The sequence below is a fragment of the Corapipo altera genome, unplaced genomic scaffold, assembly GCF_003945725.1.
Source record: "Corapipo altera isolate COAL_440 unplaced genomic scaffold, ASM394572v1 61, whole genome shotgun sequence".
In the NCBI taxonomy this organism is placed as follows: Eukaryota; Metazoa; Chordata; class Aves; order Passeriformes; family Pipridae; genus Corapipo; species Corapipo altera.
In genome coordinates this window covers 1,880,125-1,906,654 of record NW_020884910.1, presented here as the reverse complement: position 1 = coordinate 1,906,654, position 26,530 = coordinate 1,880,125, and the positions used below count along the sequence as shown (strand labels likewise).

Genomic DNA, 26,530 nt, shown 5'->3' with positions numbered 1-26,530 from the left:
AGGGGCCGGCGCCGGCCGCGCCGCCGGCCCGCGGCGGGAGGGGGTTGCCAAGGGCGAGCGGCAACGCCGCTCGGGGGAGTGGGAGCCGTCATGGGGGGCGGAGAGGGCGGTGGCGCCTCCCAGCCCCCCCCCCCCCCCCCACCCGGCCGGCTCCGGCGACCCCTCTGCGCCTTCCACAAGAGTTAACTGGGAGCCGGTGGAAAGTTTGAGGGCTGTGGCAGGGAGAACTCCTGGCAGCAGGGAGCCGGGGGGGGCGGTGTTCGCTGCCTCCATCCCCAGGGATTACCCCGTGCGCGCAGCCCCGGCAGTGGGTTCAACAGCGCCTGGGCAGCAAAAAGGTTCCCAAATCCTAAATTCTTGGGATTCGACGGGAAACACCGCCGGGAGGCCGCTCCAGGGGGACACCTAGGGGGAGAGGGGGAAGGCTGGCTGCGGGCTCAGCGGAGGATGAGGTGACACAAAGGAAGTCAATGCGGGAAACCCAAGGTCTCGTTTTTGAAGCTGCTGAGCAGCGCCAGGTGGTTTCTGCCCCAAGCTGTGAGCACACGGAGGTTGGGAAAGCTGGAGTCCGTCTTAGGCTGCGGCAAACGATGCCTCTCAAGTCAGGGGATCCTACCAGTGCGATGATGGCTCACAGACTTTTGCCCTCGAGTCACTTTACGGAAGAAGAAGAGCCCTGTGAGGTACAAAGAAATCTCCACCTTGCTGGGCAGCTGCCTGGTAGATGATGAAAAGGGATGGATGGATGGATGGCCAGCCAAGGGAAGGAAGGGTAGAACAGACTGTTGTGACAGCACTGTTTCTTCCTGCTGTCCCCTTTCTCTCCACGGATTTCCCTGAAAGCACGTGAACACTCTCCCTGAAAGGACATCTCAGGGCCCTGCGATATCTGCCCTCTGATACATTAGCAAAGGTACCGGTGAAGTCCCAGTGGCTGATGTCCCCTCCCAGCTGTTGGCCCAGATAGGACAGTTTTAATGCAAGAGACTGTGAGTCTCCAAAATTTACAAGAAAGTGTGAAAAAGAATGTGTGGTTTGTTTCATTTTTGTTCCTTGGTTTCTTAATTTGGACCTCTAAAACTCAATTTTTTTTCCATGCTTTTCTCAACAACAATCTGTGTACCAAGTTTACTTTTCATTTTGTCCAAAAATTGAGGTTCTCTTAGGATAGGATTGGGTTATCCAAGTGGGAGAAGCTTAGTTTTCAACTCCTGGCTGCCAGCGACACTAAACCTCCTTTTTATTCCCTTGGTTAAAAGCTGGCTGATCTGGCAGTTTTGCTCAGGCATTGACCTATTCAATGGAGGATTCACAAGAGAATTGCTATTACAGGATAAAATGAACATAAACAGCATTTGCATGAACAATGGTAGTATGTCCATCACAACACACTTGAAGGGTTTTTTTGAAGCACACCAAATACTCAGGTTTGAATCAGACACTGTTTGGATTGCCTTTAGTCCACCTCCATCTTCCCATGCTGACTTCTCTGACACGCAGTCATGACCAATACTCTGAGCTCAGTAACTTGGTCCCAATTCCTCTTCATCTGCCAGATGCCTTTGACTCTACTGGTCTTCCCTCCTCAAACTCTTGATCATTTCTGACTCCTCTAATTTTTTTCCTTTCATGGATAATTTGATTTTACTCAGTTACGCTTTGGCAGTACTTCCTTCCAACTTTCCTCTGAAGTGCTGTGTTGCTCTGCACTTGATCCCAGTTCCCTTCTTAATATATACTTCACTTTGGAGTGATTCCTGCCTGGTAATCCTAGGTCTTCCCACTCTTCCAAGCTATTTCAGAGAAATATTTGCCCTCCAAGTTCCTTTAGCTATACTCCCTCTAGCCTATCCTGCTTTTGCTGATACTACTGCTTTGGTGTCAGCACACCAAAGCTAGAGTAACAACTGGTGACTACAGCAATGAATTGTTCCTCTTGACATTGTTTGGTCAGCCAAGTTTTTCAAGTGAGATATGGGTCCTTTTTGCTTTCAAATGCAAAGAAAAGCAGAAATACTCATGCCTCTCTCAGCTGAACTGTGGTTTGTATGTATTTTAAGAGATAGGGAATTGAGTTTTTACTGGATACTCAATCACAATTCCATTACCTGGAGAGTTTTAAAGATATACGAGATCATTAGACAAAATGTGCAGTAATCCCTAATCCTGTATCTAAGGGAAGAGCCAGGTACTGAGGGTGGCACATGCTTGGTACAGGGGTACACTGCTGGAGGGGCTGGATGGTACAGGTAGGGTTTGGGGATGCTGCAGCTTTTCCCACAAAGTCGTGCTTCATATGTGCCTCATGTAAACCTAGACTCTGTTTCAGAGTACACCTGCTGGTTTTGCAGATAGACCACCTGCTTCAGCAGTATTCCCCTCCACCCTGGTGGCATGGACAAGCTCTACTTAAGCAGAGTTTAAGTAATCAAATTTTGATGAAAAAGCATTTGTTTTGCACTGAAAAGAATACCTTGGGGAATACATTTTACCTGTAAACACCATGTACATATAGTCACAAAAATATTAAACTTCTGAAATTTCCTTTTGTGGTGTATTAGGATGATAGGAGTCCAGCTGCTCAGAAAATTAATCCAATGCTCTTTCTCTTCTCGCCTCCACTTGCTTGGGAGTGGTTCAGCAGAAGAAAGGTCTCCTTTTGAGTATTTGAATACTCTGTGTTCAAACCAAAGTTGTGGTTTGTACAAGGCTAAAGTGAAAAACAATGTATTATCTTTGCTCTCAGAGCATTTTCGACATCTCAGAGGGAGCTCAGAACAGCCGCCGGGGAAGTCATTGTTGTCACTTCAAACGTGGCTGTCATCCAGGCAGCAGGCAGAGCACTGTGAGCTCAAAGCTGTGGTAACTTTAGTAAGTGTGACATTCACTGGGCAGAATGTGCGGTCCTGTTGCTATAATACACACATATTTTTTGCCCATACGACCAGAGGGAGAGACAGTGAGGCCATATACTTCAGCAACTATGATTCAGCACATTGGGAAGCTCTACAGGTCTGCAGCAACTTCATTCCTCTTCTTCTTGGTGCTGGGTGAGTACTAAACCTTGATTAGAAGAAACATAGCTTATTCCTAGAGTTTGGCTTGAGAGGTTCTCTTCTATCTTTCAGAAAGCAACTTTCCACTGAAGGTTTCCTCAGGTTGCAGAGAAACAGTATTTAGTGTTGTGCATTAAACATACTTTTTTTTTTAATATACATTCCTGTTCAGCTAATATAAATGTTCAGAAAGAGTGTATTTGCCTGTCTTTTTTGAGATGTGTATCATTATTGCTAGAAGTTTCTTTTCTATTTTGGTTCTCTGATGTATTAGCAACCAGTTATTGTCATAAGGTAGTTATTCATATCCATTTGTGAAAGCCAAGTTCAGTCCAGGGCGAAAGTCATATAAATTAAGAGTAGCAAAGTACAGTCACTGATCGCTGGGAGCTGGATACAGCTTTTAAAGCACCTTCATGGCATCAGCGTGGCATGAATGTGAAGCTGAGCTTTAAAGCCAACAAAACCACCTGAAAGACAGTCATTTCAGCAGGAGAGGATTTTTATGTGGGTTAGAAATCAAACCCTATGCCCTCAACCTCTCCTCCAGCTACTGAGTGTGAACAAAGGAAAGGTAACATTCTGCGCTGACCTCCACCCACCATTTTTGTTCCCCCATTTTGCTGACAGCTGGCAAAAGAAGCTTGCAGGGCTGCTTGGGTTTACTCCAGGCACCAAAGAGTCAGAGGCTCCAGGACAGGAAGAGAGTGCAGTTGTATTTTATGCTTTCCATTTGTCACCCCACCTCCTCTAGCCTGCTTTGTGTAAAGCCTGATATGGCTTTACATGGGAAAGTATCAACCTGCAGATTATGTAAAGGGGAGGCTGAGGGCTTAGTAGGTGCCCTATTAGTACTGCCAAATGTGGAGCACACTGCCACATTACAGGGAGTCCCAGAGAGCTTTCTCTCCTCATGGCTGAAAACTAACGACTAACCGTGCACTAAGGACTTTATGTGACACTGACCTATTAGATCATCTAATCGTTTTTCCAGGTCAAGACAAGATTATTCGTGCTGTGTTTCTCTGTACTCTGTCTTGCTCAAGTGCTTTCACCAAAAAGCTTTGCATTCCTCTCCAGCCCTACAACACATCACTCTGCTAATGAAGCAATTGACTTAAAAAGAGCTTTGAAGCAGAGTCAACAAAGCATTTGGCATTTCGTGCTCCCAGATGCCAATACGATAAGGGCATTGTGTATTTGAATACCAGTGAACTAATATGTTCCAGTTTTGCAGCCTTAAAGAAGAAAAAGAAATGAAGAAAGAAAAATAGAGGCCGTGCTGTGACCTTCTCAGTGAAACCCTCAAACAGAGCTGGGATGAAACAATATGGCCGACTCTTCTTGTGTTTTGATTTTCCTGATTATCTTCAAGTTACATGATTTGTATTGAATCAAAGATCTGGGATAACACAGGTGATAAGGCCAGTCATTTCATGACAGGAGATGCAAATAAAACTCATGATGAACAGAAGCAACATTGGAGCACATTGTTCCTGCTCAGTTATGTTCTCTACCCACTAAGTGGCTATATAAAAATGATACCTTTTGCATCACTAAAAGGAATAAAAATTACAGTTGTGTTACAGGGATGCATATGGCAAGGCTAGAATACTCCTAGTGGAGAAGAAATTTTGTGGCCATTCCTCGAAAACAAGGTAGCAGTAGCACATACTGCTTTGGTTAAAACAACAGGTGAAGATGATGGGTAATAAACTGAAATTTAAAAAAAGAGTACTCATTATGAAACTGCTCAAATTCACTCTAATAAATAACTGAATATATCACATCAGAATACTGGATGCACAAATATGTATGTAGTATGTCAAGCTACTATCAACTTAGTCAAGTATTTCAATTATAGTCTGTATTTCATCAAAGTATCTTGTCAAGATACTTCAACTTTGTGACTCTTGCATCAATACATGTATCTAACTGGAAAGGGAGAACATGGAACTCAGATTTCCCAAAGAAGCTCCAGCAGGCTCATTGGTACAATTACATATGAACAGGAGGATAGTATCTCATCCAGTATCTTTAATAAGGACCACTAATTTTAGGGGACCAGATTCAAAACTATGTTTGGGTGCCTAATTCTCAGGTATTTGATTTTCATGGTTTGGTGTTCCAGTTAAAAGGCAAAAATTTTCTCTTTGAGGTAAGAGCCAAAACAGCTCATAATGTTTTTCATATGCTTTGTTGTTGCCTGGTTTCATAGCCTGTTTATATTTCCCGTATTTTTACATCCACAAGTTATCTCTTGTCTGATATTTAAACTGTAAGCTATGTACCCCATCCTTTTATAAGGCACTCAGAACAACAGGGCCCTACTGTCTGAAAGAACTCCTCTACTCCCATAAGAGTCATAAATAATAATAACTATGAATACAACTGTGATTTTGTATACAAGCATGCCTGAAGGAGCCATTCAACTAACTCCCAAACCGACTATCAAGGGGGTTGGTTTTCCGTTGCCTTGAGACATTTGTCCCTGAGCAGAGAGCATCTATTGTCATTTTGAAGCTTTACCAGACCTAGACAATAGTGTTTCACACTCTATGGATGGCAATGAAAGACTCAAGACAATGGAAAATCAAGACCTTCACTCTGCAATTGTCTGCAATCCTTGAGAGGACATCAACTAGTTCGAAAGGAAGAACCTTTTCCAAAAATTGGTCTGGACACTTTCTTGGCAAAAGCTGTTGGCTTATTTTTAGGTTTGTTTTTCCCTCTTTTTGAGACAGCAACTATTCCTCTCATCTTCTGCATCCAGGTTATTGTTTCCAGAAACAAGATCCACTCTCACTACTCGTAGCTAGAAGTTGTTTGATACTATGATTAGCACCTGAGTGCGAGAAGGCAGGATTAAATATCTACTACAGTCATGCTCATATTTTTCTAGAAAAAGTTAACAGGACAATGGTCTCTTCAGAGAGAACAGCTGTCACTCTCAGTATCAGTACCTGGACGAGGCTGAGGTTCTGTCTCCCATACTGCTGATCAGATCTGCTGGGGGTTCAGTCTCTGGCAATGGACATTCTTCCCACAATTTCAATTTCCACAGTTGGAAATGCACACCCAAACTTCTAAGAAGCTCATATTATGTTTTGGGATGCAGGCAGTTGCATTAGGATGCACACTTATTCACTGTACTTGCCAGAACAGAATTGCCAGTGTGTGAGTGTATGTGCATTTTTTGCTTTGCCTCAAAAGCACTTGAGGCAAGAACATCGGGCCCTGATGCTTTTTGGGGTGGGAAGAAAGAGTTTAGTGTTTCAGGTGAAAATGTGGCTGACTGGTCTAGTATGGCAGTAGGAAGGAATTGAGATTCAGGAAAAGATCCATCTATACACAAGAATATAATCTAAGCAGGAATTAGGAAGAAAACCCCATCACCATAATATTGACTGCCCTCAAGTGCTAATTCCAGGAGCCGTTCTTTGTGCTGGTTAAAGGTCAGGAGCAGCTGGAAGGTTTATCATTCTCAACTGTCCTTTCTCTTTCCTGGTGCAGATGTTGGTGTTACTGGTGGAAGCGCAAGCAAGGAGAGTGCAGCAGCTGTAACTCATGTAACAGCACAGCCTTTGTTGTTGACAACACTTGAACCATGGAACCTTTTGGTGACTCAAACACCAGCCAAGGAGAAAGCCAAAGAGGGTGAAACCGTGATCTTAAATTGCCATTTTAACAGTCCACGACGCCCCTCCCTGAATGACCTGATGGTGAAGTGGTACAAAGAAGATGAAAAGGGGCAGATGGACCTGCTAGAAAACAATGTGACCGTCTTGCCAAATAACTCCAGGGTCTTCATGAGTGGAGACTTGTCCCAAGGGGATGCCTCCCTGGTTATCCTCAATGTGACAACCAGTGACCATGGTATTTATTTCTGTGAGGTTACACTTCCAGACGGGAAGGTGGTGACAGGAGATGGCACAAAGCTCAGGATCAGGAGGGCACTGGGTAATAATTGATGTTATTGACTTCTTTTCTCCTTGTTTTTCCTCCAAAGCTGGTTTACATGCTTGCAGAAAGGGAATTTGGCCTGTTTGTCCTCTAGCTGTAAGGGCCCGGTGTCATGGAGTGTAATTGCTCTATAGCATTTCTCATTATTTTTGTAAGGCCATCTAATTTTGATTGGCTTGTGTCTATAAAAAGCCAAACAGGTATTATATAAGGAGGAGCATATACAACCAAAAAAAAGAAGGAATAATTTTATCCATAAAAATTAAGTCAGTGCCAAGAATGAAACAGACAAGTTCCCTTGTAATCACAGCTCTGGCAGAACCCCCATGAGTGAAAGGTGTCAAGATATCATCTCAGGGAACAGCTCCAAAACTTTTTTTTTGACATTATTTTTCTCCAACCCACTAACTTGCATAGTCATTCCTTAACTCTGGATGACATAAGTAATCCCATAATGAACACAAGGATCATATTGTATAATTTCTGGTTAACTTCATTCACATTAAAATCAAAGTAGCATTAAAAGTGACATGCTGTGTTTTCTTAGCCTCTCAGATAGACACTAGGCATATTAAGTAAAGAGAGAACTCGCTTTGCCTTTATCAGCTGGAAATGTCAAACCATTTTCCATAGGCTAAACACATTACAGTCCCAAAAAGTCAATACATCAGAAGGGTTATTATCTTATGATCTAATTAACAAAAAATAGCACCTTCTGTGTCAAGAGTAAATTATGCAAGTGCCATTTCCCCCTTATTAATTACCAAAGCTTCTAGCTCACCAAGATTCACTAGGCCTTTGTTCTTTTGAGCCTGATTTACTAATTTGTATGAAACTATTCAATTTAAACTGCAACACTAACAAGGCAAGAAAACTGTGTCCTTCTGCAAGGGCTTAGTTGTGTAACTAATGGGGTCTTCTCTTGGCTTGATCTCATAGTCTCAATAGTGCAGGTTACTCTTGCAATGTCTACACTCGAGCCAGTATAATTGTTTTTGTGTGTTCCTGAGACTATGAAATATGTAATTTCAGCACTATGCCATCTCTGCCATGTAACAGTCCCAAAGAGCAACCAATTGAAGAAAGGATTTCAGAAGAGCTCTGTCCACTCTCCCATGCTCTCTTCTTTGGAGACGGATGAGGAGACCGATGATTTTGTTGAAATTGTCAGAGTAATTTTTTTCCATTTGAAAATAAAGCATATGGCATGAGTCCCATTAATTCAGGGAGCAGCATCTTTTGCCATCCCATAGCACCTAGCTGTTAAGGGAGATTCCGAGGGCAGTGGGGCTGTCCTGTCTCTAAAGCCCCAGAAGGTGTAGCAGCTTGCTACATTGGAGTGAAAAAACTCAATACCTCTGTAGTGCAATACACTCTCTCACGTAGAGGCCCATGATTTCATGTCAGACAAGACATCAACATAATCGATATCCTAGTAAGTAGCTTCCTCTTCAGCCACGGCAGAAAACATGCTGGCTGCATTGCATGTCTGCACAACATCTTATGTTACTCTCTCTACCTTCCCTTCTCCTGCAGCCTTGTTTGGTATAGAAGAATCCATTGGAACAATCATTGGGGTTGTGGCTGCCGGTATTGGAGGCATAGTGGTTCTGATCATTGTTTTAACCCCGCAGCTGAGGAAGTGCATCCTCTGCATGAGACAAGAGTCTCGCCAAAGGTACCTTTTTTTAACTTACTTAAAGAGGAGTTAGCCATTTACTTACCTCTGGTCAGACATGGGATCTGGTTCAGGAAATAAGCAGTGTGCATAAAATGCTAATGGGACTTGTTCTATATTCCATCTCTTTTTCAAATAATTCTTTGTTTATGCTGTGCAGACCCTGATGCATGGGCCTAATGAGCTACTTATAAAAAAACCAATACGATCTTCTTTAATTGCCACTTTTGACAGAGTTGTTCAATGAGATGCTGCTGCTTCTTTCAACAAAGTCCTGGGACTCATTCAGTTCTTTTAGGTTTATGCTGAAGGATGGTTCTTCCTCCTACCCACTACATGCTGTGTTCTTGTAATGCTTATGTACAGAAAGCCTAGGATGGCTTAAATGAGTGAGGTGTCGTTTGTAAAACCCAATAATCTCTTTTATTACATCAGCTGACGAGGTTGGAAAAACTAGAGGTTTTCATCACACGTGAGCCAAAGAAATGACCCAATAAGAGGCTGATGTGCCTGAAAGCTCACCTTTTTTTTTTTTACAGTTCTGTCAACTAGTCTAGTTTGAGGAGACTGACACAGAAGGCTGGATTTTGAAGCAAGCTTAGTTCCCATTTTGTGCAACCCGAGATGTGGTATGCATTTCAGACCGAGCTCAGCTGACTTTCTGGCGTTCAGTGAGGAGATGTGTGATTTGTACCTCTTCTCCTGGCACTCAAAGGTCTTGCTCGGCCTGCTGAAAAAAATCCCCTCCCGGAAAGGCTGAAGGAAGAGCTGCTCCTGCCATTCACTGGAGCGCTGCCGCCACCTGATGGACAGTGTGGCAGCGACAGGGACGCGCCAGGAGCTCTGCCTCCCTCAACGGGGAGGGTCTTCCACCCCTTGCTGGGAAGCACGCTCATTCCCTTAGGCTAATGCTGCCCACACAGCATCAGCCCTCTGCAAACCCTCTGCATGAAGAGTTCACAACTTCTTTACTTGCCAGAAAGCCTTGGAGGAGTTTGTTGTATTGTACTGACTCTGTATTATTCACTCACTCTCTCTCCTTTCCTTCTTGCTCAGCATCGCTTGAGGTGCAACATTGCAAGAGTTGCTGGAAGATGCGAAGCCTGCAGGTAGAACAACTTCTGATGCCCCGTAAGCCAAAAAATGGAGCTCTAGACAGAATAAAAGCCTTTGCCTCTACATGTTGTCTTTGAGATTTTTCTTTTTGCTGGCCTGTTTCTTTTCTTGTGGCTTTGACAGTCACAGTGGCATATTCACCATCCTCCTGCAGCAAGGAGCAAAGCAGCCTTTTGTGAAGAAATTTGCATTCTCACCTGCCAAAACACCACATAGTTTGGCCAGATTTGTCTGAATTTAGACTCTGATGAGGTACTTTGGGTCTTTCCATGCTATTATTTCTTATTTTAAAGGTGATATTCAAAGTTTGTCAGCTGTGCTTCAGCAGAGACAGAAGGAACCCGACCTAGCCAGCTGCTTCCACCTACCCAAAGAAATCAAAAGCATTGCTTCTAGGGTGTAGCTGTGGCTCCCATCTGCTTGTGCCTCCTGGTACAGAGGATCTTGTCCTGTTGCCTTGCTCCAGCCTATGGGCTTGTAACAAAGGCAGAAAGAAGGCCCACTTGTACATAGCTACCCCTGGCTGAAAGAACGGGATTTTGTTTTACTCTTGTCAGAAGAAAATGTAGTGTTTCAATATAAGCCTCTAATACCCTAAAAAAAAAAAAAAAGAGGAGAGAGGGAAAATGTTCTTGACATGACTGATGTTCTCCACAGTCTCCTTTTCCTGACGTGACAATAATTGATTCCCAGACAGTCAGTGACAGGGGGATGTACCAATATAGGAGACCATCTTCTATTTGTATCAGAGAGCAGCATATCAGCTCTGAAACCTGTGTAACACGTGAGGAGTATATTCTTTTGCAAAGTATGGCTGCACCTATCAGTAAGTAGAAGTCAGAAACACTGATCCTTGCAACACAGCTCAGAAGTGTCCCTAGTGCTGGGAGGCAGGAGCATGAGGGATAAGACAGCTGTGCTCTGAGCAACCTGATCTGACTAAAGATGCCCCTGCTCATTGCAGGGAGATTGAAACTACATGATCTTTAAAGGCCCCTTTCAACTCAAACTACCCTATGATTCTGTGATTTAAAAAAAAAAAAAGAAAGCCATTTGGTGACAGGTAATGTGTTCCCACTGCACTGCAGGCCAAACCCTCTGTTTCTGCAAAGGACATGATCAGACCAGGATCTTGTCCTTAATTCAGCATATATTTCACCCTGTCACAGAATCACAGAATGGGTCAGGTTGGAAGGGACCACAGTGGGTCACCTGGTCCAACCTCCCTGCTCAAGCAGAGTTATCCCAGAGCAAATTGCACAGGATTGTGTTCAGACAGGTCTTGAATATCTCCACTGAGGGAAACTCCACAACCTCTCTGGGCAACCTGTTCCAGTGAAGGGTCACCTGCACAGTACAGAAGTTCTTCGTTATATTTGAGTGGAAACTCCTGTGCCATCAGTTTCTACCCATTGCCTCTTGTTCTATTGCTTGGCACCACCGAGAAGAGCCTGGCTCCATCCTCTGGACACCCTCCCTCCAGATACTTATAGACATTGATGAGGTCCCCTCTCAGTCATACCTTCTCAGTGCTAAACAGGCCCAACTCTCTCAGCCTGTCCTCATAAGAGAGATGTTCCAGTCTCTTACTTATTTTTGTCACCTGTTGCTTCTCCAGCAGATGTTAGGGTAGTTAAAGTCCCCCACCAGAACCAGAGTCTGACTGAGGCTGCTTCAAACTCCCTGTAGAAGCCCTCATCCACTTCCTCCTCCTGACCAGGAGGCCTGTAGCAAACACCCACAATGATGTCACCCTTACTAGTTTGCCCCTTTACCCTAAACCATAAGCTCTCAACTTGCTCGTTGTCCACCCCAGGACAGAGCTCGATACATTCCATGTGCCTCACATAGAGGGCAACTCCACCACTGTGCCTGCCTGGTCTGTCTCTCCTCCCCATAAACCCTGGCCTGATAGAAATTCTTTCATACCATTGTTAGCTCTGGTAAAGGAGGAAGAATTTTATTGCAGCACCTTTGTGTTCAAAGGGTTGGAAGAAAGGTCCTAAAAAGACTATTCTGGCCCCCCATTTCTGACATGGCAGGTGGGATGAGTCCGTCCACATAAAAAATCTGGCCAGAGGATGAAGTGTGGGTTGTATGGGGCTGCTCCCCAACACTTGGCTGCTTCTTGGTCACACAGGCACACCATTTTTTCACACTGGTCTGTCAGGTTACCTGCAAAAGAAAATGTGAGCAGAGGATGAGAGATTCTATATCAGTTGAAGGCAAGAAACAGTTTTAGGAGGAACAATTCCCTGAAAAAGCAACTCTTAGGGATCAGAGGCTGTGGCAGCAGGCCCAACATGTCATGTTGTGAGTGAATCTGACCCTCCCCTGTCCTCTCTCTGTCAACAGACCAAGAGCATCACAAAGTAGCAACTAAATGTAAATTGGCAGTGCTTATATAAAAATTTGCCCAGTACAGAGCACTCCCTGCTTCTAGAGCTCTGTGATCAATGGGGGCTTAATTCAGCAGTCAGAGCTAAAGAAGAAAATTATTTTACCTTAGCCTGAACTAAAAATATTCTACCTTTCCTCAGTCAGTAAATTTCCCTTCTAATTCTTCCTTCTGCAAAACAGACTGATTTTGAAAGAAAAAAAAATGCTGCTTTGAAAGGAGAAGCCTCCCATAGGCAGAAACCTGAGGGCATAGCAGCATCCACTGGGCATTCTTCGCTCATGTTCCATTAGTTAATGTTACATCTCTCTCTGACCATGGCAGAGGAGCCAAGGAACTCTGCAACAGGCCAGGTACTTGAATTTTATGAGCCAGCAGCTAACAAAGCTGATCAAAACCATACATGGAACTGTAGAGAATGCAACTTAGTCATGACTACATGACTAAGTAAGGACCATAAGGAACATCAAAGCCACCAGCTTAGATGGCTACATTGCAAATGACTGATTTGGGGTTAATGAACCCCATCCCACCTCTAGGTGGCTCAAATGCAGCCATTGGGTTAATATTATTTCAAAGAAAAGTGCCTTGTTTCTTTGAGGCTGCTACCATGGATTATCTAACACCCACAAAACCTCCAGTTTGCAAAGTTCAATATATAATTTCATGCAAAGTTTCACTCCAAAACTAACTGCAATGAGTACAGGAATTGTTGCAGATTACACTGGTCTTTGCTGGATCAACCCTGTATCTGATAAATAAATAAAGCCTGTGTTTCCTGAGCTGGTCTGAACAATCACACATTTACTGGTAAAAAGTGTTTCAAGGATCCTACCAACTAGTTCTTTAGCACTAACGCCACTTTTTTTTAGCTACCTATCTTGCGTGATATACCAATCTTGCCCTTCTGCTCCTTTAGTTCTTCCTATGCTGTGCTAGCCACTATCTAATGTGAGTACAAAAGTCTGGCTTTGCAGCATTTCTGTTAGAGTAGAATGATTTTTTTGACCAGCCTCCATAACTTACAACCTTTCCTATATTTCGGATATTTATTGAATGCAATTTGCCTACAGATTATGGCATATATGGACTGAAGAATATGGTTTTGCCAATTATTTTCATATCACAAATAAAACCACTGAATGGTAGCAAAAGGAGGAGAAATCCCAGGTAAAATGAGTTTCCATTCAATTTACATGAAAATGTCTGTGTTTATGTTACAGTGTCAGGCAATAGGCATTTAATTCCTATTGCATTGGAATGACAGTGCAAACAATTCTGCTTCTAAAGCTTCTGGACATCATTACCCTGGGCCCAGCACGCATGCCTGGAAATTTAATTCTTCATCCCTTTTGTTTGAATGGGATCAGACATTATACCTTTGCACCCCAGTAACACCTGCTGTGCTGTAGCTTGGGGTAGGAAATATGCCTTCAGAACACATTTCTATTGTTCGTCCCCATGGGGTATATCAGGGGAAGTGAAACCTGCTGGGGGCTTGTGGAGAACAAGCCCTCATGGATGCATCTCAGGTCTTGCCTGGACATCAGTTAGGGAATTAATGGCATTTGTTTAACTAATGCTTGTTAGCCAAGTCAGAGCAACTGCAGCCCACTGCACTCCTATGGGACAGACTCTGCACATGTCTCATGGACTCAGTGATACATCTCATATTCACAACTTGTTCCCTCATGGCAAAAAGAAACAGGATTGTTTTTTTTCATTTAAAGATGACTTGCAGAGGGTATCAGTCACTTATGGAAATGTGGGTAAGCGGAAGGGAGAGCAGTTATACATTAAAGTGGTACATTCCTTAGCCAGCACTTTGTATTTAATAGGTTGCTCTGGCACTTGGAAAAGAGCAACTGCAGATGTGCTGTGCCCCATCCCATACCTCCTGGCATGTTTTCAGCTGCTGGCGAGGCTGAGGATTCCACCAATAGAATATGGTCTTTTGATAAGGTATCTTTTAATGTTTGAGCAAGTAGCTTTGATGATTATGGGGACAAGTTTTACTCTCATGTGTTTCTTTTCAAACTTTCAAAGTGTTCTACAATGGATTTTACCACCAGGGACTTCTTGAGGACTTAGAAGTGACAAATACTAAGACTCAAGTCATCTGGTGCATGTCAAAACAAACTCTGCAAGACACTGACGGTCTGTGATTGTGTAATTCAAACCTTCTTGACTGGGTACCAGCTGTGGAGCTCAGCACAGCCTACACTCACTGTATGCCTGCAGCACTGAAGAGCATTTGATTCTACAAGCTTCAAAATCCCTGCTGGAACCCGGGGATTTTAGACCTGAGCCCCACATGAGGCAGAGATGCAGGCTGGCACCCTGTTTAACCTGTCTTGCAGCCATGCAAAACAGCATGGCTCTTCTCTAGCAGCACATAAGGGTAAGTAAAAAAGTGAACAGTCCTGTTGGAGGGAGGGCCAAAACTGCAATGGGAAGAGCACCCCTGTAGATCATTGCACAGCTGTGGAAAGAGGTCAGTGAGGAGCAGGCAATGCTTAATGCCAGTGAGTAGAAGGTCTACAGAGAGGCATCTGTACCCCTGCCAAAATGAGATGGCTTGTGGACACCCCAACTCTCACTCTTCAGCCTGGGGACCACTCAGGTTCCCTGGAATGGGTGGTGCTGGGGCTCCAGCCTTCCTCCCAGCTCTAACTGGGGGCTCTTGGCAAGCCTGTCAATCCAGGGATGGGCAGAGATCTTGGTAGAGAATAGATGTTTCTTAAAGCAGCTTTGAGAGCAGCTCAGCATGCACAGACCTGCCTCTGGGGCCCACAAAGCTCTTTGGTCAGCCTAGTGCCTGCAGAGGGAGAGAAACACACCTGACAGGAGCAAACATTTCCTTACCGCACCGCACGGTGTTCTGCTCACACGTCCACCGGTAGCGCTGCACCTTGGGGCTGCAGCCTGCCTTCTCTGCCTTGTCATAGCAGCAGTCATGCATGTGGCAGCACCTGGGAGAGAATAAAAGGTAGAGTCTGGGTGTCCTCCTGCATCCTGCGTGTTTGCATATACTCCAGGATGGCTCAGCTCACACACAGCTCATGACAGCACCGTTTGCCCCTGGCTGTCAGTAAATCATCTGCTGATGAACCAAGTATCCTGACATCTGTTTGAAGGTTCACATCTCTCAGGAGCTCATTAATGCCATATTTGCTCCCATCACCACTGTGCTTCTTCCTTTGAGCTTCTGCCCTCAAAAAGGCACATATGGTCAAGACATGGTAATGTCACTGAAAGGAAGTTTTTTGCCTTCCTCAATATCACCAAGAAGCTTCATCTCTTCAGTTCACCTGGACCTCACACATGCTCTTTGACCCATCCATTTTCTGAGGGCTGGCTACAAGTTCATCAGTCTCAGTGGTGAAATTTGTATCAGTTAACTTCAGATCCTTAAATGCTCTCTCTATGCATATCTGGGGCACAGTTCACATTTTCATGCTGCAGAGATCTAACATAGTTGAAAACCATTGTATTTGAAAGTGCAATTGCATTTCGCTGACCATAGAGGGGGATGAGAGTGAGTAGCTCAGCTGATGACATCTGTCCTACAGACTAGGAAGTGAGATAACTCTCACTGTCAATTACTTCAGAATTTATATAAAACTTGACCCCACTTGAATTTTATTCTGGTAGTTTAAGGACTCAAAATAAACTGAGAAAAGATTCAGCACTTAAAGAGGTTCTCTGCTGAATAACAAAGGTTGTTTCAACAAAGATGCTAAGTCAGAGGCTGAAGGCAGATGGGAGTGATCTGTATATCCAGAAGCCATCCCTGCACAATTGCTCTGACTCTACAGAGAAACTACTCTACTAAGCAGGAGGAATCGAGACAGGCTGGGTTTAGGGGTAAATGATGAGTGGACAGCTTTTAGAGAAGCTCTGGAGTTGTGAATGTAAATCAGTTCAAGAGGTTGATGAGCTGACCAAAAGGGAGCATGGCTGTGCTGGGTGCTTGTAGATTACCAAACATAGTTGAAGATCTTGATTATCTTCAAGACCTGAAGCCAATGTACCTGAAAAGTCAATAAAAGTCTGAGATCCATCATTATGTCCCTGTGGAAAAGTGGAAAACCACTGCGAGAAGGATAAGGATTTCTTGTTCAAGAAATAGGGCTTCTCTAGGGACATGTTGGGAGCTGCCAGTACCTTATTCAAGACCTTAGGAGCATCAGGAACTTCATTACCCTCTGCTGCAGGAGGATTTTGCCCTTTTAGAAATTGGTTTATGGATATGAGGGATGGTAGGCTCTGTGAGGTGATAAAGCCCAGGAGAAAAAAAACAAACCAAACCAAACCAAACCAACCAACCAAAAAACCCACCAATTTTTGAAGTGCAAAGAAAATTCACCACTGATGCAAATTCTAATAAAATCCCTGGAACCAGATCAGGTGAATCAGGTGAAAGAGACAACAGATCAAATTCAGCCTTCATGTAACCTCTATGATTATATGGAGGCTGTATTTAGTTCAGCCTGCTTTCCCTACTGACTGAGGTCCCAATTTAGTGGTTAAAAGTAGCAATTTCATCCCACAGATGAGTCTGCAAACTAAATGCCTTTTTTTCTCTACCTCCGAAGATGAAAGCTGTGTGAGGATTACAACCAGACTGCTCACTGCATTGTGAAACATAGAAATATAAGTTAATTGTAGCAGACATTGTGGCATCTTCCATACCAGCTCCTCAAAGGACTTTGGAAAGGGACTAAGCCCTATGGGACATACATATCTAGAAGTTTTCCCATGAGGAGTTGCAGCAATTGCTATAATTGAGAAGACCTTACCCAGCCTATGGAATCAGTTCTGTTGGACATGACAAGAGTAACAGGCTGTGGGTCAGACCTTTGTTGGTCTAGTAACACTTGCCTCCTGGGCTTGTCCTGAAGAGGTTAGACATGAAAGGCTAAAGGAGAGAAGAATTTGCAGCCTTGTGGAAAGTGTGAAAGTCTTGGCTTTCTCCAACATTTGAGTCCATATACAATGAGTCATAAAATATGGCAGGGATGGACTAAGGCACTGAGCTACAACTGGGGTATGTGTCATCTGGAGGATTTACTGTAGCCCAGGGCATCCTGGCTAAGACCTGAAGCTTCAGCAAAGCCTAATCCATCCTCAGGAGGATGACAGAGAGCAGAGCAGGCCCATCATCAGTGGCTCATATATGGGACACAGTGCACAGGAGGCCATGGTGGAGAGCCACAATCAGGCTGAGCTGAGGCAGAGTGCCAGCTGTAGAAATCATAGAATCATAGAATCAGACGGGTTGGAAAGGACCTCTCAGATCATCAAGTCCAACCCTTGATCCACGACCACCACAGTTGCTAGACCATGGCACTAAGTGCCACATCCAGCCTCATCTTAAAAACCTCCAGGAATGGAGAATCCATCACTTCCCTGGGCAGCCCATTCCAATGGCTGATTACCCTCTCTGTAAAGAATTTCTTTCTAATATCCAACCTAAACCTCCCCTGGCACAGCTTAAGACCATGCCCTCTTGTCCTACTGCTGATTGCCTGGGAGAAGAGACCAAGCCCCACCTGCCTACAACCTCCTCTCAGGTAGTTGTAGAGAGCGATGAGGTCTCCCCTGAGCCTTCTCTTCTCAAGACTAAACAACCCCAGCTCCCTCAGCCTCTCCTCATAGGACTTGTGCTCCAGTCCCTTCACCAGCCTTGTTGCTCTTCTCTGCACCTGCTCCAGCACCTCAACATCTTTCCTGAACTGAGGGGCCCAGAACTGGACACAGTACTCCAGGTGAGGCCTCATGAGCGCTGAGTACAGGGGCAGAATCACTTCCCTGGTCCTGCTGGCCACACTGTTCCTGATCCAGGCCAGGATGCCATTGGCCTTCTTGGCCACCTGGGCACACTGCTGGCTCATGTTCAGCCTCCTGTCAATCAGCACTCCCAGGTCCCTTTCTGCCTGGCTGCTCTCCAGCCACTCTGTCCCCAGCCTGTAGCGATGCAGGGCGTTGTTGATCACAGGGTTTGTGAGGTCTGGGGAGTAAACCAAGAGGCAAATTGGGAAAGGTGGTGTCAGGGATGGAGGTACGTGGGGAGGAAGAACAACATGAAGGTAGATGGGCAAAGGAAGGTGTTAAGAGCCTCTGCCATGGGAAAGAAACTGTTCTTCATGAATAGCCAGAGGGAACAAACACAAAAAGAGGTAGGAGAAGAGAGAACAGATCTTGCTGGAGTAAAAAGATGGTCTGGGAATCAGGCAAGGACAAGCAAATAAGCACTAGAGCGGTGAGCGAGTTAGCTGTGAGAACTCACTGCTCCTTATCTGGCTTGGCGAAATCAGGGAGAATTGTATAAATTCTGCAGAACCACAGGATTTGGGACACAGTTTTGTTTCCCCTTACAGGAATTCCTCCTGATGACACCCATAGCTGTAGCAGGGTGACATGTAGCTTACACCAACTCAAAGTGAGAAGATTTTGGCTCATATTTTACAAACATCTGTTTCAGATGTGATGAGATGCCAGGGAGCAAAGACTGAGGAAGCCTTTTGTTGTCCTTTGCCACCTTCAGATAGTCCCCTCCTGTCTGGAAATGCCCTTTGCTGCACCTGGGTCAGAGTAGTGTTAAGCTTTTAATAACCTGCTAACACCAACACAAACAGAGCCAGCCAACACCACGGCAGAGCACTGGTCAACAGGTATGGAGAACAAATACAACTGTGTCATCTAGATAGTAAACAACCTGTTCATCACCTCTGGGCTATGAGACAGCCCTAATGGCTACAGACAGCTCCGGCTGGTCCCCAAGGATCAGCCGGCCAGACCCCTGCTGTGGAGCAAAGGCCAATAAAGTAAGAATTTGTCACATCGTATTTGTCATGTTAACAGCCCCATCATTGCTGTGTGGCTTTTTCTTTTGCTTTAGCTTTGCAACAGAGGAGAAATCGTTTTCCTTCCTATGCGTTTTCCAGGACTTAAAGGTTGGACTCAATGATCTTAGAAATTATTTTCAACCTTAATGATCCTATGACTTAGATGAGTCATATATGCCACCCTGCCTCTCATGGCATTGGTGTTTTCAGGGAAACACTGAGCACCCTCCAGGTCTTGCTTTACAAAATAGGTGCTGCAGCAACCTAGGGAACCAGAAAGGAGAAGGAGAAAAAAAAATCTATTTACGATGTGGAAGAGATGCCATTATGTCTTGAAGTGGTGAGACTGTAAGAGCAGAACAAAAGGGAAAAGGTAATTACTGACAACACCACATCAAAGTCAGTGTGTGGAATAAACCTTGTAAAAGGATTGCCCACTTAGTGGCTTTTTTCTTTTCAAATAAAAGAGAGGTGCTTAGAAGCATTCTAGCCCTGTCTAGACATATTGACTGAGTTACAAGAAAATTACTCCTTTTGTAAGGGTCTCAGTAACAAACCTAGAATGTCAAGAGAGTGGGTAATTTCAGACAGTGTTTGTCATTCATGGCCAGTAGTTTTGCCACTCTGCTTCCTTCTTTTTTGGAATGGCAGTTATGGAAAGTAACGTGGTCACTTTCACAGGCATGGAGTACTCAACCACACTGGTCTTTGCAGCAGTTCTCTGTAACAGATATCAATATTTCTCTAACAAACAGAAAATAGAATATTTTAGGGCTAAATCTAGTGGGGCATTGCTGGTTCTTCCCAGCTAAATAAAACCTCCCAGTTTTTCTATTGCAGCCAAGCATTGCAGCTAAGGAATAATAATGACTGTACTTAAAGGATCAAGCTTCCCTTTTACAAACTATCTGGTATTTTGAGGCATTTCCAGTTGCAAAGTCTCATTTTCTGCTTTTAGGATAAAATCCATATCCAATGGGATTCAAACAACAGCAGAAACACTGGCTGCTGAATATGTGGCCATATTTAACTCTCTGTTTTTCAGGAGTGCTGACTACTTGCATCTCCTGGAGTCACATAAACTTGGAGGTCACTCAGCCTCTATGGAAAACAGCTTTTAGGTCCCTCTGCTCAGCCCTTCAATAAAAGCAGTACTCCAAATTAGTGAAGTCATGTTTTACTTTAAAGGCTCTATTATGACAACTGGTAAATGGTAACAGAAATAATTAAACACCTCACATCCACTGCTGTAGATGGTGATAAGCAGATCAACAGATATTACTAAAAGTTAAAAGAAACCTATACACCTGAAAGCTATGATCCTTTGTAGGTAGTTACTCATCATTTGTGAGCCCCATAGTGACTGTTCATAGAAATATTTCACAGATAAAAAAAAGGGGCATGATGAGATGGCTTTGGGAGAATAACATCTCACTGCGTTAATGAAGGCAGCTCCATTAGTTTTAAGGGACAACTTCTTTTTCATGCCCACAGAGGAGCTGGCCTTTAACCTTGACATCTTTTCTTCCTTTTTTTTCTCTCCCTTTTTCTTACCTGGCAATTCAGCAAAATTTTGTAGCAATGTGAAATGTCTCCAGCAGCAGGGTATTCTGGAAAGCTCAGTTTCCTTTCCAGTGAGCTGCAGACCGCCTTCACCACTGCTAAAGCAGGGCTTGCTTATCAGTAAGGCCTGGTGTGTCCACTAGGTAAAGACAGACTTGTGTGCTCTGCCTTTGGTATTTCAAACTGGATGAGATTGCAAATAACAGGTTCAGAGCACACAAGAGTCCACTGTGCTCAAGCTTTACATGTATGCTAATCACAAAGTACACGAAAGAAACCTGATTACAACACTTCCTAGACACATTGCTTGTAGTCTTGGGAATAACAAGCACATCATCTCCCCCCACTAATAAAGAAAAGGGGAAATAATACCATGCTCCCCCTTGTTGTTCTTCCCTGATTCAGTGTGAACTAACAGGCAAGGAAGGCAACAGGTTTGATTGATTCCTCCTTGCAACAATCTGGATTTCTTCAAGAGACTAAACAGTGATATTCCCATTGCTGACATTTTAAGGACCTGGGTTAAATAACCCTCCAAATACCTTGGATCACTCTCTTTTTGTCAGGCAGAGTTTACTCTCTATGAATACATATTCAGCTATTTCAGGAAATTATATCCTGGTTTCCCCTTTGCCTTCTACCCCACATAGCACAAGGTCTCATCCAAAAGGAGGTTAAACCCTCATTCAAATCCCAAGTGATATGTGGGTCCTTACCCACAAATCCCCAGTACTGTTCATATATACTAAGTTCCCTCTCCACAAGGCAGGAAATGAGTCCGTGGAGACACAGTAGTACAAACAGGGAAGGGTGGGGAGGTTTTCACTGCTTCTGGACACACAGATGATGTTTTTCTTACCAGTCTGTTTTATCCTTAGGCCAGCCTCGTCCTCCCAGTCCACAGTAGCATCCATAGCCAATATATGCCAAGGGAGACCGTCCCGTGCCACATGATATAGCTCCAGCCAATTCAATGATTCCTCGAGTGTGCAGTGAATGCGATTTTCCCAGAGCACCTTTCCAAACTGTGAAGACAGGACATGGCTACACAGAGGAATTAAACTCACCTGTCACTGATTTTCCTACAGTCCTTAAAGGGAAATGGTTTTGGATTTGACTGGCTAGTTGGTTGCAGCCCTAACAATCTAACTAACCATGACATTCAGCTGGTAAGGGGGACTCTGCAGGAGGCTTTGCCTGAGGTCTGGGATGACCAAGAGGTGGATGCAGAAATACCCAAGCAGGCTACTTCTAAGGGAGCTCAGTTCAAGCAAGATTTACTATTTTCGGTCGACTAGTCTGTGATTGCAGCTCTATTGCACCCAGGAGCAGAGTGCCTGGTTTTGCACATCACAAAGCTCAAGCTGCTAAGCTTTGCAGGGTCTATGCTGGCACCATGCAGAGCCAGCTAGGCTTCTCTGCACTCCAGAGCTTCCAAACCTGGGAAAGTTTTCCAGCTATGCTGTGGTCCCAAGTGGGACATGAAGCAGCAGAGTACAACCATGCAACCAGACCTAACCTGGGCTCTCTGGAAAAAAATGAGGTTTCTGTGTTGCCCAAAATTTCTCACATTATCTGCTATCCAGGATGTTTTAACTCATTCTCCAGGTGGCAAAAAGCTGACAGTACTATTAGTTTGCATTAAGGGATAGCTACAAGTCCCTGAGCCTGTATAGTACATATTTTGTCAAGAGTATGTACTATAGGTACATACACAGAGTGCCTACATTAGCCAAGAGCCATGTATATATCACCTTTCTTTTGAGACTTTGGAAGTGCTGGCAACACTTGCATCCACTTCCGTTATTATGTTCCACTCAGTTCATAACAGGTTGGCCACATTAATTTGGGGGGGAAAAAAAAAAAAAAGAAAGGAACTCTATGTCAGCTGAAGTGTCTGAATTACCACCCAAGCCAGTCTGGAGATTTCAGAGTTACAACTTTTCAGTGCTGTGATTTTGCATGTTAATTTGGAACTGTTTTGGAAACCACAGACTCTGCAGTACTGGTATGGAAACCAAGAATACTCTGCCTCTAATACTCAAACCACTGTGATGCTCAGCTGCAAATGCTGATGCTTATCATGCTAGCAACAGCGACAAATAGGAGTATTTTATGCCTGGGCTTACTGTGAAGGACCAAGTGTGCTTTGCTCTACTCTGTCCTGAACTGCAAAGCAACTCACCAGTAGCATCAAACCCCTCAGACCAGCAGCCTAACCCATGTGCTTGTCCTACTCATGCACAACCACTCCAAAAAGAAACAAGGGGACTTCATGGCACGCTTGGATGGAGAGGGAAGTGATGCCTGGGAGCTGGGAACTTGACACTGAAGTTGCTTTGCCACCTGCCCCTGGTTACTGCAGCACGCTTGACCTCTTCAAAGTGTTGTGCAAACATGGACTAATTAATCCCCTAAACCACCCAAGGACTCAATACTATTATTAAAACAGTTGCTTTCCTTTTAAAACCTAGCCTCTAATCCCCTTGCTTGGGCCTCTCCCCACATCTTCTGGGCTAGCTCGCCCTCTGAGCCCAATCCAAGCGCTGGTGAGGACAACGAGGGTCTCTCCTCATGAAGGACAAAGCAGAGCTTTGTTCCCTCTCCGCAGCCCAAGCCCCCAACAGGAACTGGCACTGTCCTCCACTATTTTCATCCCTGTCCTCCACCATTTTCACCCTGACGATCGCACCTCAGGCTGTCCCCGGCATGGCACGGGGTTTCAGCACAGCCTCTCTCTGCTTCCTGGGGCATTCCTCGGGGATTAAATGCACATTCCTGAAAAAGTAACCGCGCTGCTCACCTAAACACTACTTGAGTGTTCAGGTTGCATACTAAAAACACATTATATGGGTGTTATTCAAAACTAAGAAGACCACTTATTTTCCTTGTCTAAACAGCAGGGCTTTGGAGTTAGAAGGGGGCTCAAGCTCTCAGGCACCTCAGGGGAAATCACAAGCAGTAAGCTGCTTTGGATTCGGGGAAATAAATCATGCTTTTTTAACCTGTTGCAGTTTGCAGACCCTGAAAATGTTCCAATGGAGACAAAAACTTCTTTGTAGGCACTCTGGCTTCCTGATGAGCAGTTTGAATTTTTTATAGCTATCTTTCACTGGCCTTTTAAGCCAGGACTGCTGGACTTGGTCTGTTGGCCACTGGCTGAAAATGATGTAAGGCAACTGTACCTCACCCAGAAGAAGAAAGGCCATTCTTCTTTTGGGGATATCTCTGAGGATCAAGGAACTGTAATTACAGTGCAGATCTGCTCATGAAGTAGAGTGAAAGCCCCAAAGGAAATTGAGTCCAAAAGACTCAATTAGTGTGCTTAGGGCTGCATGTTCTGCAAGAGGCATCCAGGCAGCCTCTGATGTTCTTGTTCTTTGAAAGCTGCCTGGATTTTGAGCCAGCAGCGGGTTGCTGCAGCTGAGAGGTCAGCCCCAGAAAGTACATTTTAATATTCAGGTGCACAGCTAATAACTTGACCAAGAACTGAAATTGCTTTTTCTATGCTGGGCAGCCAAGCCAGTACAGCTAGGAAAGCCTTGAAAAAGTCTGAATCTCCGCAGTAGCCTGCATCTAGCCACATCCACTAGGAGCATGTCCAATCATTAGTTATACTACAAATGGAGCAGTGGAGCACCTTGGCTAGGAACATACCTGCAGAGAGGTGAGCAGAGGTGGATCTGACAACTTACACTTTCTATGTCCTTCTTACGCTGGTAGCCTTTAGATTAAAGCAGAGTTTTGCTTTTTATTTTGAAACTCTACTGCAGGTATAACCTCAGACTTGCCATTTACTGTTGTCTCTGTGTGTAGGGGCTTTATGTCATTTATGGCTTTTATAAACAGACTTCTTAAAAATTATTTTAAATTCAGATTAATTGAAAACTGCTTACTCCATAGTCACTGGTATAAAAAGAAGGTATTTTTATGAAACATGGACACTAAAAATTCTGTAGCAGAAAACTATTAAAAAAGAAAATGACCTGTGTCATACAGCCCCAGCTATGCAAACCATAGTCAGGGCTGGGAAGTGAGGTGGGCAGGCAGGTCACTTACACAGCCCCTCACTGTAAAGTTGAAAATTGTCCAGTGACACCTTTTTTTTTCTCACTTGGCCAAATCACACCGAGGTGCCTGCTGTGAAAAAGGCAAAGCTGACGGCAAGGGGAGAGGCTGTCCCCAGACAGGGGGGGAGCATGGCAAGGCAGAGGGACCGAGAGGTGGTACTCACCTGCCTGAAGCAGCATCAGTATGAGCAGCCAGCGGGAGCCCATGGGCAGATCACTTCCACGCTCGTGTACTTCGGGGTTCAGCCGCCGGCACTCCCGGCAGCGCCTCGCCGTGCTGCCAAGTGAGCCGAGGTGTGGTTGTGCTAAACAATCCTCCCGGGCTGCTGCTCCAGGGTTTATATATACATGGCTCTGCGCCCGTCTGAAGAGAAACACCCTCTTCTGCGATGTCCCTGAGCCCCAGCTCGGGTCCAGTCCGTCCCCGCAAAAGGCTCCTTGCTGCGTGGGGCGAGGGCTGGCTCTGTTTGCCCAGCATCACCTTTGGGAGGGAGGGGCTGCTGGAAGGGCATTAGGGTGGTAGTCTCTGGGACAGCCCAAGACACCAGGCACTAAGCCGGGCTCCTTCTTTAAGCTGTTTGCTTACAGACCCTGGTTAACCTCTGAGTAGCTGCGGAAAAGAGAAGCCTTCAACCGGGCTTTCTGTGGCTTGGGCTCGCTGCTGTGGCATCCCCCTGGCAAGGATTTTCTCTTTTTATAGATCACTTTCCAGGGTATTTTTTAAAAAATTATTTTATTTTAAGACTGATTATTTTTCATGTTTAAAAAAGAAGAGACAAAACTATAAAAATCCAACAGAAAGAATACTGTTAAGTGCAAGTACCCAATTATAAACTGACCAGCAGAGCTAATTCTGCACCACTCCGAGGGAAAAATACTCTCTTGGCCTATTGCTGCACCTGACCAACATCAATTGATTTCATGAAGTCCCATCAGTATGTGGGTACCAGCCAGGTAGAAGACCAGCAGCTGGAGCTAGTCCCACAGGGCCAGCTGAGCTCTGGTCACAGCAGGCAGCTGGATTGAAAGGTGTTCTTCTCATTGCACAGTCTCCACTTGTACAGGGTCTCAGGCAATGTGGGCACGAGGGATGTCCAAAGTTATTTTGCCTTTGGGCTTGAAACAGCTCTAAAACTCCCACCCTTCTTGGTGTAGCAGCCAGCTGCCTTGTTGGGGTCTAAATATCTGTCCCTTCCCTGGTGTGGGCAGGATGGGCAGGGTGGGCTGCTCTGCTGGGAGAGGAAGGGGAGGGGAAGAGGGCAAACAGCCCTCTTCCCCTGCATGGCCCTGGACTGCCTCAGCAGCACCCCTTGCCTGAGTTGCCCATGGCAAAGCTGTGCTTCCCTTCTTAATGGCATGGGTTTAAACATTTGCTTTCTAAATATTGGTACTCAAATCAAAGGTCATCAGCAAGTCATTTAATGGTCTTCCTTCTGCTGAGTCCTGCCCTAGTGCAGCTGCTGGCACTCTTTGCCAAGCAAGTTTTCAGGATACAGTATATACTGGGTGCCTTTGATACAGGGCAAATGAAACAGAAGAACTGAGCAAATCTCATGAGCACCACTCACCCAGTTGCTCCCTGCACTACCTCAGAGGGGCTTGAGAGGAGCTGCACAGCTTGTTCTTCTGCCTTTGGAAACTCCCTTCAGTAATTATTAATTTACTCAAGTAATAATGCCAAATCATACAGAATCATTGAATCATAGAATGGTTTGGGTTAGAAAGGACCTTAAAGATCATCAGTTCCAGCCCCCCTGCCACAGGCAGGAACACCTTCCACTAGATCAGGTTGCTCCAAGCCCCATCCAATCTGGTCTTCATCACTTTCAGGGATG

General features: G+C 44.8%; 2 protein-coding genes across 3 annotated transcripts; one reads left to right on the top strand and one right to left on the bottom strand.

The window, feature by feature from the left end:
• Window positions 1-64: 64 nt before the first annotated feature.
• On the top strand, window positions 65-9,864 carry LOC113952027. 2 transcript variants are annotated; one of them, XM_027653687.1, is made up of 5 exons: window positions 65-989; window positions 2,949-3,050; window positions 6,570-7,016; window positions 8,556-8,697; window positions 9,754-9,864. In XM_027653687.1, exons 2-5 carry the CDS (start codon window positions 2,984-2,986, stop codon window positions 9,761-9,763), a joined length of 666 nt encoding a protein of 221 aa, XP_027509488.1. In that variant the 5' UTR covers window positions 65-989; window positions 2,949-2,983; the 3' UTR covers window positions 9,764-9,864. The 2 variants fall into 2 exon arrangements, with proteins under 2 accessions (XP_027509488.1, XP_027509487.1); XM_027653686.1 differs by having other exon boundaries at window positions 65-3,050.
• A 1,886-nt stretch (window positions 9,865-11,750) lies between these two features.
• On the bottom strand, window positions 11,751-24,902 carry LOC113952006 (phospholipase A2-like). Its single transcript, XM_027653660.1, has 4 exons — window positions 24,860-24,902; window positions 21,485-21,650; window positions 15,077-15,183; window positions 11,751-11,988 (listed from the first exon to the last, which is right to left on the bottom strand). Exons 1-4 carry the CDS (start codon window positions 24,900-24,902, stop codon window positions 11,825-11,827), a joined length of 480 nt encoding a protein of 159 aa, XP_027509461.1. The 3' UTR covers window positions 11,751-11,824.
• Window positions 24,903-26,530: the final 1,628 nt, after the last annotated feature.

What these genes read in the sequence shown, in the direction of transcription:
- LOC113952027 (XM_027653686.1), top strand. Translation starts at nt 2,897, where the DNA reads ATGTGCGGTCCTGTTGCTATAATACACACATATTTTTTGCCCATACGA. An exon ending in CCTCTTCTTCTTGGTGCTGG is followed by an intron (nt 3,051 to 6,569) that starts GTGAGTACTAAA and finishes TTCCTGGTGCAG; the next exon opens with ATGTTGGTGTTACTGGTGGA. An exon ending in CAGGATCAGGAGGGCACTGG is followed by an intron (nt 7,017 to 8,555) that starts GTAATAATTGAT and finishes CTTCTCCTGCAG; the next exon opens with CCTTGTTTGGTATAGAAGAA.
- LOC113952006 (XM_027653660.1), bottom strand. Translation starts at nt 24,902, where the DNA reads ATGGGCTCCCGCTGGCTGCTCATACTGATGCTGCTTCAGGCAG. An exon ending in CCTAAGGATAAAACAGACTG is followed by an intron (nt 15,184 to 21,484) that starts GTAAGAAAAACA and finishes ATTCTCTCCCAG; the next exon opens with GTGCTGCCACATGCATGACT. An exon ending in GCAGAACACCGTGCGGTGCG is followed by an intron (nt 11,989 to 15,076) that starts GTAAGGAAATGT and finishes TTTCTTTTGCAG; the next exon opens with GTAACCTGACAGACCAGTGT.